Raw genomic sequence first — 19955 nt, forward strand, 5'->3', positions numbered from 1 at the left:
GGGTGTGAAAGCAGAGAATTCGGATGTTGAGATTTTAGGTTACTGGTGACATCACTGTTGAAATGGACAGCTCTAGGGCCAGTGACAAGTGAAGACACAGGGGACTGAGGACTGGACCGAGGGATCAGGGAGGGGAGGAGAGATGCCCGGCTGATGAGTAACAGAAACGTTCAGTCAAGCTGACAGGTAAAGAAGTGAGGTGAGAGAGGAGAGTCAGAGGGTGATACCATGGAGGTGATGGCAAAAGTGGTGTGGATATAGTAATGATTAGAGCAGAGGAGTTTGGGATGCATGCGATTACAGTGTTGAAAAGGTCATCTGCTGAAGCCACTCTGGTGACCGCAGGAGCTGGAATGGAGCTGAAGGCTGTGAACTGGGGTTTGAGGAAGGTGGGGAAAGAGATTCAGACTTAAGAACACAGATGAAAAAGGAATCTTACAGACACAAAGTAAAATATACACGGGTAAAAGAGGAGGAATCTGAGAAGAAAGACTGGAGAGCTCTGAGGAGGTAGACTTTGATTATTGGCAAAACAGGAAGAATGAGTCAGCTCAGGAGTTTCACAGGGAATGTAGAAATGAGGTGGTGTTTGCGTCTGCCTATGTCTGACTGAGAGCAACAGAGGGAGGGAGAGAGAAAGAAAGGAGAGACGAGATGGGTGAGGAGAGAGAGAGAGGCAAAAACAAAGAGGGGTACACATACTCTACACAGCCCAGACCTCATCCTCATGTGGAACTCACAGGGCAAACTCAAGAACCCGGCTTTGTGCAAAGGGCAAACCACCACCACTACCCCCACCAGAAACAACCTGCCCCTCATCCCCACAATCAAAATGAACTAGAGTTCAGAGAATGGACACTCTCTGGAAGAGAATTTTTTAGGCTGTAAGGGTCCTGAAACCAACAGCATGCTTTTTGACTTGAAAACACCTCATGTCCTCAATACTTACTGTGAATCGACTTCAAGAATTCCCTAAGCATATCAAGCTGGGTCTTGGCATTTAAATTCAACCACATTTCATAGTGATGTTAACTATTTCTGCAAAGGATAGATTTATCCAAATCTACAGATATTTTCCTTTGTTTTCTGCTACTGTAGATTATACTTAAAAATGCAAGCTTGACAATATATCTGTGTTTTGTATCAAATACATTTCATTCAATTATTGTGAAAAGTAGCAGTGAAATATATACAAACTGTACAGACAGTATGCACATGTAGTGTGATGAAAATATTTGCACAGTAGTGTGCAGACTATAAAATACTTTTGTAAATAGCTCTTAATACCAAGTATGAGGCAGACATTAGTACTGTCTCCTTTTCACAGATGGGAAAACTGAAACTCACATAAGTCCAGTGACTGTAATCGCAATGGTGAAAAGTGGTAAGTTAAGACTTGATTTTGGTTTTCTAATTTCATTTTCTGTGCTCATCACACTACAGTCTACAACCTCTGAATGATTTACATATACGCTGTCTTATTTCAAGGAGGATTTAAAGTGGTTTACATCTATCCTTTTTTTCCCTACCTAACAGAAAAATGCAGACTCCAGACAAAAGCATTATGCATTTAACTGATTATTGTCTCTGAACAAATTTTGTCAACAGGATTTTTGAAAACCTAAAATTTCAAAATAAATTTTAATCCACCACTCGGTTATAAAACTACATCTTAATATTTGATATGCAGGCATTAAATATCTTTTGAAACATAAGTGAATTCTGGGTTTAAAGAATCCAAGTTACTGTGACTGAATTAAGTCAACTTCACTGCAAGGAAATAGCAACACTGACTTAGGTCACTAAAAGAAAAACTATCATTTTCAATGTGCATCAGGAGGCATGTTAACAGATGCATAATGAGATGTAGCTTTAAGATCCATTGTTAAAAACTTTCTAAACTTCAGTTTGCAAAGTCTGTGAATTTAGTCCTCAGTCTCTTCCAGCTGTGGCTGTAGGGTGAGCATATGGAGCAGTCAGAGATGCTCCCACCTCTCTGCTCCCTCTCAGCATCTTGATGACCTGCATTCTCTCTTCTTCCTCCCTTTAGCCTTTCTCCTCTTCAAGGAAACTTTCTCCTTTTCCTCACATCTCCTGATAGTCATCCTAACGTATCTAGTGATAGTGTAGGGACTGCAAAAACCACATGAAAATAAGGTCATGAGGAAGGTTGAAATGGCTAGAAAATGTTGCTACATTTGTTCAAATGAAATGACATAAACATAATACATGGTCAGAGTTGAAGAGAAAGACTTATTTAGTCCAGAATGAGAAAAAAAATTTCATTAATTTATAGAAACCAAGTTGTTACTTATGGAACATCATGAAAGTGCAAAATACTATGGAAAGATCATCAAAAACAATGAAAGTGTGAGAAACTCACAGCCAAGAGGAGCCTAAGGAGACACGACAACTAAATGTAATGTGGTGTCCTGAATGGAATCCTAGAATAGAAAAAGGACATTAAGTAAACTAAAGAATTCTGAATAAGTATGGACTTTAATCATAATATATCAATAAAGATTCATTAATTGTGACAAATGTACCATATTGATGTGAGATGTTAATTACAGAGGAAAACTGAGTGTGGGATATACAGGAAATCTCTGTACTATCTTTGTAACTTTTCTGTAAGTCTAAAACTATTCTAAAATACAAAGTTTACCTGAAAAAGAAACTATGGAAATTCATCCTAGGCAGCCTGTTAAAACATTAGTTGTTAGACATCTGCTAGAAACTGCACTATTTAGTTCAAGAGCTCCCGGAAGTTTTACAATGATGGGAAAACCTGAAGAAAAGCTTTCTTGACAGAAAGGCACACTCCTTTAAAGGTTCAGGTCAGCTGCAAGTAATGATACAATATTTTGTCAATAATTAAAATGCTATAAGTACATTTACAAGAATCTTTTTCAATAGCAACAGTTGTTCACAGTAACTTTCTCCTGAACTTTTACCCCCAGAAGGTTAGCATTCAGGAAGCTCAGCTGCTGTCTAACAAACTTAATTAATCAAAAAGTCATTTCCGAGCTGTAACTATGAGTAAAAGCGCTTCAAGTGTGCTAGCAAGCCTACAAGTTAATCAAAATGCTAATGCAGTACAAATTAAAGTTGTGATTAACATTTCACAGTAGCTGCTTAAGTGAATTGATCACACAAATGGGTTAAGCATTACTCATTTCCTACAGCCCCAAACGGGAAAAGGGTTGTTATGTGGATATGAGGAGAAGAGCTGGAGGTAGAAGGATCCTTCATAATAGCATCATATCATCAATAAACCAGCACCAAATTGTCACTCAAAGGCTTACAGGTAGAGTCATCCAGGGGGAAATAGCCTTCCAAATTATATTATAGTCCTTGAAGGGAGATCACCTGTAAATCCACACGAGTAAGTGAAGGTGTTTTACACCTCAAAATCCACACATTTGTGTTAGTTTTGGAAATGCTAAATGCATTAGCTCTGTGTTGCGTCTGTAGTGGGGAATGGTGCTTTGTTTTAGGTGTTTTGGGTGTTCTATTGTGGAATTAAAATGTAACTTTGATACAGGATAAAATAAGCACTAGCTGGATGATGATTCTGCACCACAGTGCAGATCTTTGCATCTGGAAGAATAATCACTCAGGATTAAGTTCATTTAAAATTATTTGTTTTGAAATACACATCCATTAATGAAACCTCACTAGGCTTCTATGGCAAGATATGAGCTCCTGGCAGTCTTGCTAGGAAAGCAGCCTGAATTAGACTTCCCTGTCTCTATGAATTTGATAAGGTCACATGAACGTTTACAACAAACAGACTACATTTGTTAGTAGACAATTCAGATTTGGCAGATAATTTTAAAAACATTGTGAGAATCCACACACAGTAAATCTCCCTTTTCAATCCTCTCTTAAGAAAGAACTAGAAAGGAAAAAGTGAAATATTTATTCATTCCATTCACCCATGATATATTGAGAACTATTATGTGCCAAGAATTATGCCCAGGTCACCTTAACAGTCAGTGACACTATAAATAGTTATTGATGAGGTTCCAGCATATTTTGAATATGAATCAGAATCCTCCAAATGTATGCTCATAGTATTAATATTCCTTGAAACATACCCATAAAAATATAAAAGATATATTTAAAACTTAATAGTGTAATTTTCATCTTAGGATCCTTTAACGACTTCAGTTGCAGAAATGAACTCTTTGTAGATTACTAATTATGTATAATCCAATTTTGGAAGTCTAAAAATTATTTATTTATCACCCTTCCATCTTTTTTTCAAAATGATTTGAAGAAGCTTTCTGAAGCCTATTGTGCTCTACTGTCCACTTAAAGATAAGCTTTTCATTTGATCTAATCATAATAATTATAAGCATTTAAAAAATGTGAAAGGATTCTACTAAGAATATACAGGAGATTTTATCTACCATTGCTACATCAAAACATTTCTTACAAGTATCGGATTAAGGATTTGACCAAGTACTTCTTTTGATAAGCTCGGCACCACCTGGACTATTTTCACTGCTAACTGTATTTGACTCTATGATTCTAGAACTTGTTCATTTAATTGACACTGACATTCTTCAATACATTTAATTTATAGCCCACTGAGCCTGTGCTTAGTGCATCCATAGGTAAATACTCCTCAAAGTTTATGTTAGCCTTGCTCCATGGCAGTTCTATCTCCTGGTATCATCAAATATTTCTAGCTTTTTAATCTACTAAAAATGGGGATCATTTGTTAATAGAAATATAGACCCAGCTATAGTCAAAGTATCTCTCAGTTAAAATAACCAGATCAATAAAAAATATTCATATCATTGTATCTTTTGCTTCCCTTATCCTATTCTTTTCTATTCTCAGACTCTAATGTATGCATACATTCATATCTTAAGTTTATTGATTAAAATACTTAAAAAAATAGTTTGAAGACACAATGTGTTTTCAGAATAGCTGTGGGTTATAGAAAATATATGATACTAGTTATCTGAAATGTAATATACTTTAAGTTTATCAGAAACTGTTAGAGAGATAAAGAGGTCAAATTATTGTTTTGAAGTTTGGGCTAAACAACCACCCTACCAATAAACTTTTAGGGATTCGGTTTTGCAAATTTACGGGGGTTTTCTGAACAGAGGAAAGCATGCCAGTTCGTACATTTCCCCCCTTTCTCTATTTATGCAGCTTATTAAAGTTATTTTTTGACAAGCACCTTTTGTGACAATTGATAAATCCTATTGGAACATGATAACATTAATTTGAGTGGTATATGAGTTACATACTATCTTGTGTGAAAGAGAAGAAAGGCTGGAAACTTAGTTGTTCAATAAAACTTGGGCCTTAAAGAAAATGATGTAAAATGACAGCTCCTATATTAAAGTCAGATGCAAGAATTTATGAAACAATGGAAACTTACCCACCAGAACATAGCTCCTTAAAGGTCTTCCTTTCAGGCACTGAATCACCTAAATTATTTTCAAAGCCAGTCTCCTGGTTTACCTTTTGCCTACTTCCATTAGTGCAATGGAACACGAATTCAATCTATATAAACATGTGCCTTGGTATACAGAATACAGAACTTCACATTCCCTCAATAGTAAAGAGGAGATGTCTGTTATCTTTTGGGGGAATTGGTAGTTCTGTATCTTGGGACAGGGAATCTCTGAAATTGCCTATTGTTACTAGACGTTTGAAGTTTTTCAAAAAGGACTAGGGGGATGGACAAAAGCTGCCTCCAGGGGAGCTCCGCTAGTGGTGGTGGTGGTGGTTACCCAGTGAAAGAAGCCCAGAACCTAACCTAAGCAGAGAAGGCAAACGGTGAAGAATGAAAGAGGAACATAAAATGTGTGTATGTGTGTTGTAATAGTAAACCTAAGCACAGTCATTATAGTGTGCATTACTACTTATTATTAGGAGTATCTTATAATTATTATGGCATTCCTTTTTCTTCCTGTGGTTGTATCAGCGATCTGATCTTCCCCCCCAGTATTTCCAATTATTGTAGTTTTAGGGGAGACTCTGAGGAAGTAAATGGCTAATTCACTGCGTTACCTAGCATGATATAAAAACCTCGAGAAGGATCATAAGCAGCTGAAACAAAAAACATATCAACTGGACACTATAGAGTGATATAATAAAGCAATTACAAGTAACAGTCATATTAACAAGTCCCTCTTGGAAACTGGTTAAAGTAATTATAGGCAGACTGTTGAAAGGGAACTAGAGTAATTAAAGGGAGGTGACTTGAGTATACATTGAAAAGAAGGGATTAATTAAAAAATATTAGTCATGTTCTAGTGGGAATTCTTGGTCTAAAAAAATGTAGAAATTCCTGTGAAGTTCTCACATTTTAAAATAAATCCTGACTAGGCCATGAGTACAATTTTTAGATCCATCTTTACAGGGCAAAGGGAACCCAGTAAGATAAACTTTTATTATATATCCAACCTATGCTGAAAACTGTTCTTCTTTCTGCTATGATCTTGGGAAAGTTACTTAGTCTTCGTCTGTAAAATAAGGATAATAATTGTACTGCTTCCTTGGATTATTAGGGCAAATGAGTCTATGCAATACGAAGCAAGTAGAACAGAGCCTGGTACAAGGAAAATCCTCAATAAATGTTCACCAGCACCACTGTTAATGATGGCCTGCCTTATGGACCGTCATTAAATAGCAATTTTTTGGTGTGGAGTACAGGGATGGTATGCAGTTCTCCAAATATTCTGGTTGAATTTGGTATTTAATATACATTAATTCCAATTTCAATTTGGAAGCATAGGTTTCCAGAGATCTTTCTAATCAATCTACACTGTCATATTTCTGTGTGTGTGTGTGTTCTCCTTTCATGAGGTGTATCTTGTAGTCGTTAAGAGTATTACTGTGCACACAGATGTTTTGATCTATTAAACTTAGGCTGCAAGGTAGATAGCATTAGCTGAAGGGTAAATATGGCCTCTACTATATCTGAAAGCAACTTTCCAGAATTAACCCAGCAAACTAACAGCACAATTATACTTTGAATCACACAGCCCTTTGGTACTCAGATCACTGAGTCAGCTCCTCGAGCCATGGTTTCCCTTTCTTCCTTAAACATCTGAAAGTGTCCAGTTACTGGGCAGTTTTGCTGTAGATACCACAGAGGAGGTAGTGGGCGTGGCTAAGATATAAACCTGTACTCTTATACTATTTGGCTTGGTATTTAATTATTTTTCACTTAAATGAAGATGATTTTAACGTAAAGACTTAGGGCGCTTATTAGAAAAGATCAGAGCTATTAGAGCAGGATTTAAAGTCCTGGTATCTCCATTTGGTTTCAGCATGGACTGCCTCAAAAGATCACCTTTTAACTAAGTTATTTGACTTCTTTGAAAACCAATTTCTTTGTCCCTTGATTAAAAAAACAGTGTGGGGCTAATCAAAACACCAGACACTTTTCATCAGTTCTGACTTTGCCATCAAATTTGAAAAATTTAGGCAAGTCACTTTAATTTTTGGCATTTCTTATGTATCATCTTCCCATAAAAGCTAACATAAAGTTTTTCTTGGGTACATCTGGCACACAAAATATGTCACATCATTTACTACATATTACAAATATATTTTAGAGTTAACATAATCAAGAAGAGAATCTCAAAGACTAATGGCAAGAATAATCAATTCCATAATTGCTCAATTTATAAACTAGTGTATTTTAAGCAGGTTTAAAAAATTTGAGATACGTACAGAAATTTTTACTCTTATTTTTGTTGGGTGGGATGGAGATGGAAATGCTAGTAACAGTAAAATATTAAGCACCATGACAAAAACACCTTAAACCCCAAAATGACATAAATGACCTTGATACATAATTTCAAATGGGTACAAGAAGAGAAGGCAGGCTATACAGTGCATTCTGACCTCAAGCCAGAGTGAATAGTACTAAAACAACTATGTTTTTCTTTTGTAAAAGATTCCCCAGGACACGGGTAGTCATACAGAGTTTTCATAATCTAAATGGTAGCTCATGTAAAAGGTACATTTCTATAAATTAAAGGGAATAAAAAATTTAGAGTTAAATGACCATGAAAAAGCAAAGAAGTAAAAGAATTACTAAGAATGAGGAGACTAAGATAGACCTAGTTCGAGTCCTCAAATCATTGTTTACTTTATAAATATTAACTAATGTCCCACTCTTGTAAGGTGTTATTTTTACTCAGACAGCAGGGGTTCAGTGACTTGCCTAAGGCCTTATACTAAGGCTCTAAGTAGCAGAGCTGAATTTATGTAAGAGCTGGTGGCACCGAGTCCCATACACAGAACACAAGGTCATGCTGATGTCCCATGAGGGCAGTAGTATAATTTTCAATTAGCCAGCAGGACGGCAGCTTGGAAAACTGCTTGAACCAATGCTTTCTAGGCCAACAGTATCCATGTATCAAATGAGAACAATAGGGTACAATGATGAAAACTGTCACTCAGTCCTGGGAAATTTTATCAAGTCACGACTTCCCCCCCAGATTTTCCATTAGCAACCCTAATATTCTTTCCTCTTCCTGACTTGTTACTTTTATCACAATCTTACAAAGAAACTGCAGGAATGAGAGGATTTAGGATATGAAGCTGGTTGCCATCTCTTTACAACTAAGTTTCTTTCCAGGTGGCTTCTGAAAAGCCAAATCCATATTTATAAGCATAACTAATGTTATAATTTACACTAAAGGAAAACTGCACACACAATGTCTGACAACAGGGAACTAATTAAGTAAACTATGACCTTCTTATGAAGAAATATAGTGCAGCCATTAGAAACTATGCTTGAGAAGAATACTTAATGTTGTAAATTATTAAGTTAAAAAAGGTTATAAAATAACTTGATAAAAATGTGCAAAGGAAGAAAGTGAGAGAGCAAGTGTGTATTTGTGTAAATGCAAAAAGAAAAAGAAACTCTGAGCCTCCAAAGACAAAAAAGAACTATACACAACTACTGTAGTTAGTAAACTTGGTTTTGTGTAGGAGTAAGCGTTAGTCATTCTAAAACTACATCAGGAGTATGCTAGAATGGAGGAATTAAGTAAATATATTTTGATTAATGAGAGCCAAGTTTCTCACGGGTGGAGAAAAGAGTTACAATTTAAAAAAGGGGAAGGCTAAAATGAACCCTTGGTGTTAAACTGGAATTAGAGGTATTAGAATGAACTCATGGTTTTATGAATACAAATGTTTTCCACATACCCACACACACACACACACACACACACACACATAGCTAAGCAGATATACAAATAGATATAGATGTCTATGTATACATACTTATATTTCCCAGCTTTGCCCACTGAGGGGGCCAGAGGCAATAATATCCAGGCAGTGATGGAGTCAACAAGCACCCAGATTTTAGTCTCTAAAACCACTCTCTAATAAAAACAAACACTCGTGAGCCTATACTTATAAATAAATAAGTAAATAAATAAATGAATAAATAAATGAATAAAGTAAATAAATAAATGGAGGAAAACAGAAATTCTGGGAATGATGGGAATAGAAAATCACAGTAGTAATAATTGTTTCAGGCAAAAGTCACCAATGGATGATGAAAATAATGTAGGAAAATATGATGAGAAACAGGATAACTGCATAATCTCAAAGTATATCACCACAACATATTAGTTACAAAAGGAAAAGAAGTAATTTTACAGTGGAGAAACCTGGCAGACACCACCTCAAGTGTACAAAGTTAACATTCCCGGTAATAACACACATCCATGTCACAAGTATCCCGATATGATACACCGAGAGGACAAAACATCACTTCTATGGTATTCTTGCCAGTAATATATAACTTTAATGTAATTATGAGGGGATATCAGGCAAACCCAAACTGATGGATAGCTCTATAAGATACCTGGCCAATACTCCTCACAAGTGCCAACGTCCTGAAAGTCAAGGAGACTAAAGTGGACATGACAACTAAATGCAATGTGGGATCCTGGACTGGATCCTGGAACAGAGAAAGGCATTAGTGGGATAAAATCCAAATGGACAAAACTGGAATGAGGTCTGTAGATTACTTAACAGGACTGGATCAGTACTGAGGCAAGATGTTAACATTAGGGGAAGCTGGGTGAAAGATATATGGAAATTTCATCGTACTATTTTTACAAACTTTTTATGTCTGAAGTTATTTCAAAATGAAAAAATTAAAAAAAAATTTTTGAATTAAAATAAATTAATTCATTAACAAAAAAAGAGCCTCATATTGATGGGGGTGAAGATATAATTACTGTGAATGACTTTAATTTTCATACATTGTTTTTCCAAATTTCTACAATGAAGTGTATTACTTTTATAATTAAAGAGAAAACTATTTCTCTTTAGATGTTATTTAGAAGGAGTAAAAAAAATCAAGAAATATAAATATCCACGAAACTGTACATAATATCGAAATAGAGGCTAAAAGTACCTGATTGAATACTTTTCCCTTACAGTAAATTTAGAAATAGACTTCTTGTGAAACCGCTAATTTCTATTATTATATAGCCTTTGAATCATTATTAACTGAGTGGTGAAAAGGTATGCATGAGTCGATATACATTGTAACTTTTATATATGATATAAATATGTACACCTATTAAGTATACCTGTAAGTATAAAAATTTAATTCCTTCTGCAACATCTCTCCAACCCTTCCCGACCCCTGAGTTCATTAACAGGTCAGTGTTTGAGGGGGAAAAAATAGCTAGAGGAAACACAAATGAGTACCCAGGGCCACAGCTAAAACTTTAGGAACTTTAACCTTCGTTTATAAAGTGTGACTAATGAAGAGTGGCAAACCATCTTCCTAGAGAGATAAACCAAGTGTTAGTTACAAAAAAGGTGTAAAAATAATTTACTTGTTTATTATAGCCTTATTATTATTATTATTTCCCTTATTATTTCCCTTCTAATTCCTGATAGTTTGTGCATACTCTATTTTATGAAACAGGGCTATTCTTTTAAATAATAAAATTAAGCGTTTTTTTTCCTGATCATAAAATTGTTAGCAGCTCATTTGAAAACATTCAAACATTTCAGAAAAGCATAAAGAAGAAATTAAAAATCATCCCAAATGCTGCTACACAGAGACGGCTACTTAATCTTTTGGTCAATACTATTCTGGATCTTCTCTCTAGATATATTTTCATATATTTATGTAGATATTCTACACAGATACAGAATTAGTAAATGGAATTGTAATATTTGGCAGTGTTCTATAACCTGAAAGATGCTTGGGTTATTTCTAAGTCTTTAATTTTGCAAATGCCTATACACAAATCTTCACAGACTCATTTATCCTACCTTTAAAAACATCAGTCTTTTGAAAATCTTAAAAAATGCTTTTTATATATAAATGTCCAAAAAGCCATAATGTAGAAAATCAAAATCTCTTATAAGCTCAATCCTTTAGGTGTGCTTCTCCCACCCTGCTCCTCTCACAGTCATCTCCCAGCAAATGGCAACTCCAGCTTTCCACTTGCTCTGGAGAAAAGCTTTGGAATCATCTTTGGCTCCTTGCTCTCCCTAAAAACCCTTGTCCAATCCATTAGCAGATTCTCCTTAAAAAAATATACAGGACCCAACCAATTTTCACCAGTCTCACCCATACCAACCTGGTCCAGCCACCATCATTTCTTGCCTAGCCTTACAGCTTTCAAGGTATAAAGTTCATTGATATGGTTTCAGATTCCACATTGCAACTAACTAAGGAATATAACATGTCAAGGTTTTGTATAGTATCAGAGAATATTTATAATTTTCTGAAAAGGCTATAAAAATACTCTTCCTTCTTTAAACTACATATCTCAGTGAGGCTGGATTTCCTTCATATACTTCAATTAAAACACCATCTTGTAACAGACTGCTTGCAAAAGGTGTTAAACGAATTTAGCTGACTTCTATTAAGCTAGACATGAAAGATACTTGCAAAAATGTAAAATGCTATTACAGTTCTCACTAATTGTTTTGGAAAATAGTTATTTTTCATGAAAAATCATTACATAATAATGGGTATATTAGTGTTATTTTAAAATGAAGTAATAAATATTTGAGAATGTTTCCATTTTCATTAATATGGTAAATACTCATAGATATAGACACCATAACCATTAGTGAACCACTGCTCTACAGCTTCCCTCATTCAGAGTAAAATCCAAAAGACTTACCATGGTTTTACAAACTCCCTACGTGACCTGACCCCATTTCATCTATAATCTCCACTCCCACCCCTCTCTGACCTCATTTCTACCCACCCCTTTTCATCTTTTTTACGATGGCCGCCTTGGTTTTTCTTGAATATACCTAGTAAGTTCCTACAGGAATCCTGGCACTAGCTCTTCTTAGTGTTTGGAATAACCCCACAGCTCACTCCCTTCCTTTGTTTCTTAAATGTTACCTCATAAGAAAGACAGTCCCAGAATACCACATTAAAAAATAGTACAAAATGGCACCCTCCATCTTTCTCCACATATCCTTTATTATGCTGTATTATTATTTTAAAATAGCAGTGATCAACACTTGACTTATACATATATATATATATATACATATACATATATATATATATGTGTATATATATATATATTTTTTTTTTTTCCCGGTACGCGGGCCTCTCACTGCTGTGGCCTCTCCTGTTGCGGAGCACAGGCTCCGTACGCGCAGGCCCAGCGGCCATGGCTCACGGGCCCCGCTGCTCTGCGGCATGTGGGATCCTCCCAGACCGGGGCACGAACCCACGTCCCCTGCATCGGCAGGCGGACTCTCAACCACTACGCCACCAGGGAAGCCCCTTGACTTATATTTTTAATTGTCTGTCTTTGCCATCTCTAGTGAAAGCCCATTACAGCAGGTTCTCTTCTGTTTGTTCACTGCTGTATGCTCAGAACCTAGCAAAGTACCTGGCACTTAGTTTACCTTCAGTAAATTTTGATTGAATGGATGACTAAAATTGTTATCTTACTGCATTTATATTTGCTTTTCCTTCAAAAATCCTTAATTTGAGTCACCAGATTTTTTCTCGACAATGCTACAATAAAAATCTTTAAATGCAAGTATATTTTATTCTAAAAAGAAAAAAAACAGAAAGAATGGGAGAAAATGTAGGTAATTGGAAATGACTTTCATACCTGACATACTCTGAGAGCTTGGTCCAACACTGTTTTGGTATCAGTGTCATAATCTGGGCAAGGCAGCATGGTTCGGCTGAGATGTGCCTGCAGTAGGAGATGAGCTTTGGTGTGAGGGCTGTCAAATGAATGAGGATTTGATTCCAACGGAAGACATTTTGCCAGTTCGCTGTTCATATGATCTTCATTGTGTCTTACTGGCAAATCTGTGTATTCTTCTGCATCCTGAAAAAACAAACAAACCCATATATATATAATGTACATATAAATGTACTGTATCAAAAGTATAATATTTAATGTACTTCTTAGCTTTAACTACTGACATTTAAAACATGCTTTAGAAAAACTGTAAAATAACCATATCCCTTAAAATTCTGCTTTGGTCAGTACTACTATTAATATTAAGCAAAAGCTAGTAATGTATAATACATCTGAAATTCATGAATGCTCTTCTTATTTATCCAGTCAACAAAAACAATACAGATCCTAGTAAGCATCAATTGTTATGCTTGACAGTGGACCCGGGCAATGAACCAGAAACTGAGAGTTCAACAGGGAAAAACAAGTCCTGAAAGTGGAAATGAATGTTATGATATGGTAAGCACAGAGTGCTGAAGGGATATTCAGTTTGGGGACTTAGTTATTTTAGAAGGTCAGGGAAAGCATCTTGGAAAAAGAGATATTTAAGTGAGGATCTATAGAATGAGTGGAAGAAATAAGACAGGGCTGGGAGAAAGGGGGATGAGGATAGGGTTGGTGAGATAAGAAAAGGGTGAAGACCAGGATCATTAACTTAAGACTTACTGTAATAAATTAGATTAAAACAAAATTGTTCAAATTTGGGGGTTTCCGGTTCCACATGCAAGGAGCTTAGAAGCCACCACTCCATCCTAACAAGTAAAAAGCTGAACAGGTTGAAAAAACCAACAACTCGTCTTGAATCCATGAGAAGGCAGAACACAGGGCAAACCGCTGCCTCCAAGATTGGAAACACAGGCAAATGCAGGGAGTCACGGCTAAGAGGAGCAGAGGCTCACAAGCAGAAAATGCCTTGGCAATCAGCGTCGAGGTAAGAAAACCTGAACTGTAACTGATGAATTGTGGGAGGTACAGTGCAGACAACTCCGAGAGCTAAAAACTCCCGGGGGACCCAGTCATAGGGGGCCCCCACAATACTGTGAAATTTACCTTTAGGAGCTCAACCAGATTCCCGCAGTAAATATCAGAGAAAAATCGCCTTGGGCTTCTAGCAAGGGGAGGGGAAAAGAACCATCCTGAAATACCTTAGAGCACTCTGTCCTTCTTAACAAGGCCTGCTCTCAGGAGAAACTAGTTAACTGGAGCCTAACCCTGCTGGGATATATTATGAGAACCTAACTGACCTGGGGAATGGAAGTACCCAACTGTAACCAGCTCAAGCTTTGCGTGTGGAAGAAGGGAAATACCCCACTCCAGCTCACTCTAGCCATCCTGTCCCACCTAAGGGGTGAGGGTAGAAATGGCTGTGAAGTTCACAGCACAGAGGCACAGACTCATTGAAGACTTGGGACCTAATCATTGGACCAGAGAATATTTCCCCTACACCGCCATGCCCCACCTCACCACATTATTAAAGGCCTATTTATAGCAGTTCTTTTTACCCAGTACATTATGTCCAGCTATCAAGAAAATTACAAGGTATACCAAAAGGCTAAAAACACAATTTGAAGAAATAGAGCTATCATCAGAACCAGACATGGCAGGGATGTTAGAATTATCAGATCAGGAATTTAAAACTATGATTTATATGCTAACGGCTCTGACAGATAAAATAGACAGCATGTAAGAACAAATGAACAATGGAAGCAGATGGAAATCCTAAAAAAGAATCAAAAGGAAACGGTGAATACAAAAACACTAAAAGAAATGAAGAATGCCTTTGGTGAGCTTATTGGTAGACTGGACATGGTTTAGGAAAGAATTTCTGAGCTAGAGGATATATCAATGAAATTTCTGAAAACTGAAAAGCAAAGAGAAAAAGACTGAAAAAAACACAAGAGAATATCCAAGGACTGCGGGACAACGACAAAAGATGTAACATATGTATGATGGGAATACCAGAAGGAGTAGAGAGAAAGTAAGAGAAGAAATATTTGAAACAATAATGATTGAGAATTCCCCTCCTCTCCAATTAATGTCAGACACCAAACCACAGATCCAGGAAGCTCAGAGAGCACTGAACAGAATAAACTGCAAAAAAAAAAAAAAAAAAAAAGAAGTTACACCTAAGCATATTATCTTCAAACTACTAAAAATCAAAGATAAAGAAGAATCCCTGAAAGAAGCCAGAGGGAAAAAACACCTTACCTGTACAGGAACAAAGGTAAGTATTACTTCTGAATTACTCTCTTCAGAAACCATGCAAGCAAAAGGAGACTAGCGTGAAATGTTTAAAGTGTTGAGGAAAAAACCCCACCAACCTAGAATTCTATATCCTGTGAGATTATCCTTCAAAAGTGAAAGAGAAATACAACTTTCTCAGACAAATAAAAATTGAGTTAATTTGTTGCCAGCAGACCAGTAGACCTGCCTTGCAAGAAATATAAGAAGTTCTTTGGAGAGAAGGAAGATAATATAGGTCAGAAATTTGGATCTATATAAAGAAAGGAAGAACACTGAAGAAAGAATAAGTGAAGGTAAAATAAAAACTTTTATTTTTTTATTGATCTGACAACACTTTGTTCAAAATAATATTTTTGAACAATTATGTATGCTTACGTATTTTATATGCCTATGTATATGACTTGTCTTATATATAAGTGATATGAATGACAGCAATGATACAAGAGATGGAAGGAAGGAATTATGATTATTTTATTATTATAAGATTCCATACCCATTAGGTAGTATAGTATTATTTGAAAGTGGAATTTGATTACTTGTAAATGTACACTGTAAACTCTAGGGCAACCACTAAGAAAAGCAAAAAAAGAAGTATAGCTGATATGCTAAGAAAGGAGAAAATGGAATCATATAAACAGCTCAATTAAGACCACAACAGAGAAAGTAGAAGACAAAAACAGGAACAGAGAACAAGGGTAACAAATAGGAAACAGTGAGAAATATTTGTTGAATATCCACCCTATGAGGGAGACAGACATTATTCAGTCACATAAATAAATGTGAATTTGATATGGTGACAAATTCTATGAAGAAGAAATACATAAAAGCATGAGAGTTTAGCAAAGAAATCTGACATAGTAAGGTCATAAAAATTTCCTGAAGGAAAAGGTAGATATGCTATGATATAGAGGATGAGCAGATGGTAACTAGATGAACAGAGACGTGAAGAGTGTTCTAGGAACAGTATGTAATATATGCAAAGGCCCTCTAATGGGGGGGAAAATGGTTAAGTCCAAGAGACTGAAAAATGTGTAAAAATAATTTCAACTGATGTAACATCTGAAAAAATATCCTAAGTGAATATTTGGAACATTCTGTTTAACTGAACTGAATAAATAAACAAAATTTTATAATATTCAGTTAAACATATTTAATAGGAATATTAAAATAATCATTACATTTTCTCTCATTCATGAATTGTCTTGTCTTTGTTTTTGCAATAGTCAAAAATATCACAGCACTTTACACTATTTTGAACACTGTCTTTACCACTTTGTGCTGTTTTATATAAGAAGTATATGCTGACACACTAGCAGTTAATAATGTTTTGCCCCTATGTGTCATTTTGGTTTTCTTTTCATATGCCATTTCTGTTCGTTCCTGCTCTCTCCGAAGTCATCTGCTAAAGAGGGACCAGTTATATATGGCAGTGCTATTATTTTTGATTTCAGGTGAATTTCAGGACTGAAGCATTGTCACCTGACAACTAACACATCTCAACCTAATATCTGGGCTCCATCCAAAACCCCATCAACACCTATCCATCCTAGCCTTGCCAAATGGCTTAAGAAAAATATAACAGCAGATAAGGAAAAGGATGGTTCAGAAATCTAAAACATGACCTTTTATTTAAAGGAAATTAAAATGATATCGGAGAAAACAATTTATATAAATAATTATTCTAAGTGCAGAATAAAATACTGTTATTCAGAGAAGAGCACTGAAGTGAATTGGATGTGTTGGAAAGTTTCCTAAAAGAGATACTGTTTGTTCTAGCCTTAGAACAATTTGTAGAAGAGGAGAGAGGGAGAAAGATTCCTTGCATTCCAGGCACAGAAAATAGTATGAGCAGATCCATAAAAACAGATAAGGAGGGGTCTAAGGTTTAAGCCTCAGGGATGAGGAGAATGATGATGCTATTAATAGAAGAGAGGTTGGGAACACTCAGTGAGCAGGAGCTTTCTGTTAAGCGTGCAAAATACACTTAAAGAGAGGACCACAATCCAGATAGCTGGGTGGAGGTGGAGGGAGAAGAAATCAGCTCTAAATCTGTTTCACAGTTTAAAAAATTTTTTTTTCACAGTTTAAAATTTATTCATATTTAGATTTTTTTCTACTGTTCATAAAATACAACTTCCTCTGATCTTCTTCCAGAAGAAAATCGAATAGCTGTTTTTTTTTTTTTTTTTTATTTCAGTACGCGGGCCTCTCACTGCTGTGGCCTCTCCCGTTGCGGAGCACAGGCTCCGGACGCGCAGGCTCAGCGGCCGTGGCTCACGGGCCCAGCTGCTCCGCGGCATGTGGGATCCTCTCGGACCGGGACATGAACCCGTGTCCCCTGCACCGGCAGGCGGACTCTCAACCACTGCGCCACCAGGGAACTCCCAAATAGCTATTTTAATACTGTAAACTGTATTGGTCCTCCAGGTTTTAGCTATGTAGGAAATAGGTTTAGACTTACAAATTATATGAAAAGTTAAATTAAAATCAAATTATATGGAAAGTAAGAATTTGGCTGAAAGCACTAATGAATAGTGTTATCTAAGTAATCCACCTCCCTCTGTACAATCCTGTTCAAATCTGATTATATACCATACACAACCCTCTTCCCCATACTGTGTGTGTGTGTGTGTGTGTGTGTGTGTGTGTGTGTGTGTGAGAGAGAGAGAGAGAGAGAGAGAGAGAGAGAGATTAGATATTGATTGACTGACTGGGAGGCAAGAATATAAACTAGGTATTTCCCAGTCTTAGTTCCCAAATACCTCTGAAAGTGTGAACATCCTTCTGTGACGTATGATTCTAGTATCCAAAGATGCACATTTTTTCATAAAGTATGACTTATGAGTTCTAAATGCAAGTCAACTACTTCATGTGGTGCTAAACTAAAGAAACAATGATCTGCTCCAACACTAGAGGGAAAACTAGTAGTGTTGAACTCACTGAGAACCAGTGTATTTGAACAAGACTGACTACTAAAATTATGCTTATTCTACTTTTGGGATTATTTTCGGGTAAATTTTATCATTAGTGATTTTTATTGTATTTGCTTGCTTTAGAATCTGAACTCCATGTAAGATGTGACTCCACTGTTCTCCAAACCACGCCAATTCTGCTTGAATTACCCCTGGTTTATTGCTTTTATCCCCTGCTTCACCAGGATTGTGAATTTGCTCACTGCCAGCAGTATCAGTATCAGATGAGTCTGCTAACAGCTGAGTACATTTTAGGTCAGAAAAAATGCTCTGCAGTAGAGAGATCCTTCTAGGTTGATTAGGGGAGCAATCAGATCTTTAATGTAGATTACCCAAAGACAGTGATCTTAGTGAAAAGCTTAATTTAGTGATGCCTTTTCTTGGTGCATAAAAGCAATCAAAGGGTTCCTTTATTAATTAAGCTAAGGGTTCCTTAATTTCTTGGCAAAATCTATACACTTTAATAATAATAATGAAAAGCATTTTAATAACTACAATGGACAAGGTCTTGGTGTGCTGAGTCACTTGTTTACCAAATATTTATTCAGCATATACTACTGCTGGGTACAAGTGATGCACAAAAACAAACAATCAATCCCCTACCTTCATGAAGCTCTACAGTGAAGTGGGGGAGCCAGACCTCAATCAAAATTGACCATGAATAAATGTAAAATGACAAGTGGACAAGTATAAGGAAGGAGGAGTACAAATAATAACAGTGGGTCAGGGAAGGTATCTTTGGGGAGGTTTCAACTGAGCTGAAAGACAGTAAAACATTTTTTTTAGGTAAAAAAGGGAAAAGAGATAGGATAAGGTTCATACTTGAGGTGGAAAAGAGGGACACGGAATCTTATTATAGGAAAACACTCTTTAGAATGCTTATGTAGATTTTATTACTTAATATATTCTTTTGAGAAGTAATGTCTTTTTCGTTATTAAATTTGACCCAGGCAATGTTTTTGAGATTTTCAAAGGGCTGACGTTAGATTTCTGTTTATAAAATATCAAATCAATAATAGTTTCTGTAGTTAAAAATTATCCATAATTAAATGAGGTCTCATCAAAAGCTATTACTTCCTTTGAGGATCCCTCCTTTTCTGTTTCCAGTGTTTGAATTAAAGGGGAATCCAAAGAATGTAGTAAGTAATTCATCCCCTTAGAGACATTACAGATCACGAGTGTGGGATGCACGGTGTGAGGTGGTAGAGAGAACACTGGGTCTGGGAACTGATACAACAGGTTGGTTTGCAGCTCTGCCATTTACAAGCTATGTGATCTTCTGAGACTAACTGAACTTCCCTAAGTCCCAAATTCCCTGTCTTAAATTGGGATTTGGTGTGAGGATTCAATGTGATAGTGTTTATGAAACACTTGAAAGCTCTAAGACTTGGTATAATGTCAGGCATTATTACTATAATAATCATCCCCACATCTGATCACATACAAAATGTTAACTGAGGCTTAAGATTCAATTATTGAG

General features: G+C 36.2%; 1 protein-coding gene across 1 annotated transcript in view; it reads right to left on the reverse strand.

The window, feature by feature from the left end:
* The window catches only part of ASCC3 (activating signal cointegrator 1 complex subunit 3), a 333359-nt gene that overhangs the window by 16375 nt on the left and 297029 nt on the right, over nt 1-19955 (reverse strand). Inside the window, exon 37 of the mRNA XM_082669278.1 lies at nt 13122-13346. Within this exon, the coding sequence (XP_082525404.1) occupies nt 13122-13346 (225 nt within the window). The remainder of the gene's footprint in view (nt 1-13121; nt 13347-19955) is intronic.

Source organism: Grampus griseus (assembly GCF_964374135.1).
Source record: "Grampus griseus genome assembly, chromosome: 13".
Lineage (NCBI taxonomy): Eukaryota > Metazoa > Chordata > Mammalia > Artiodactyla > Delphinidae > Grampus > Grampus griseus.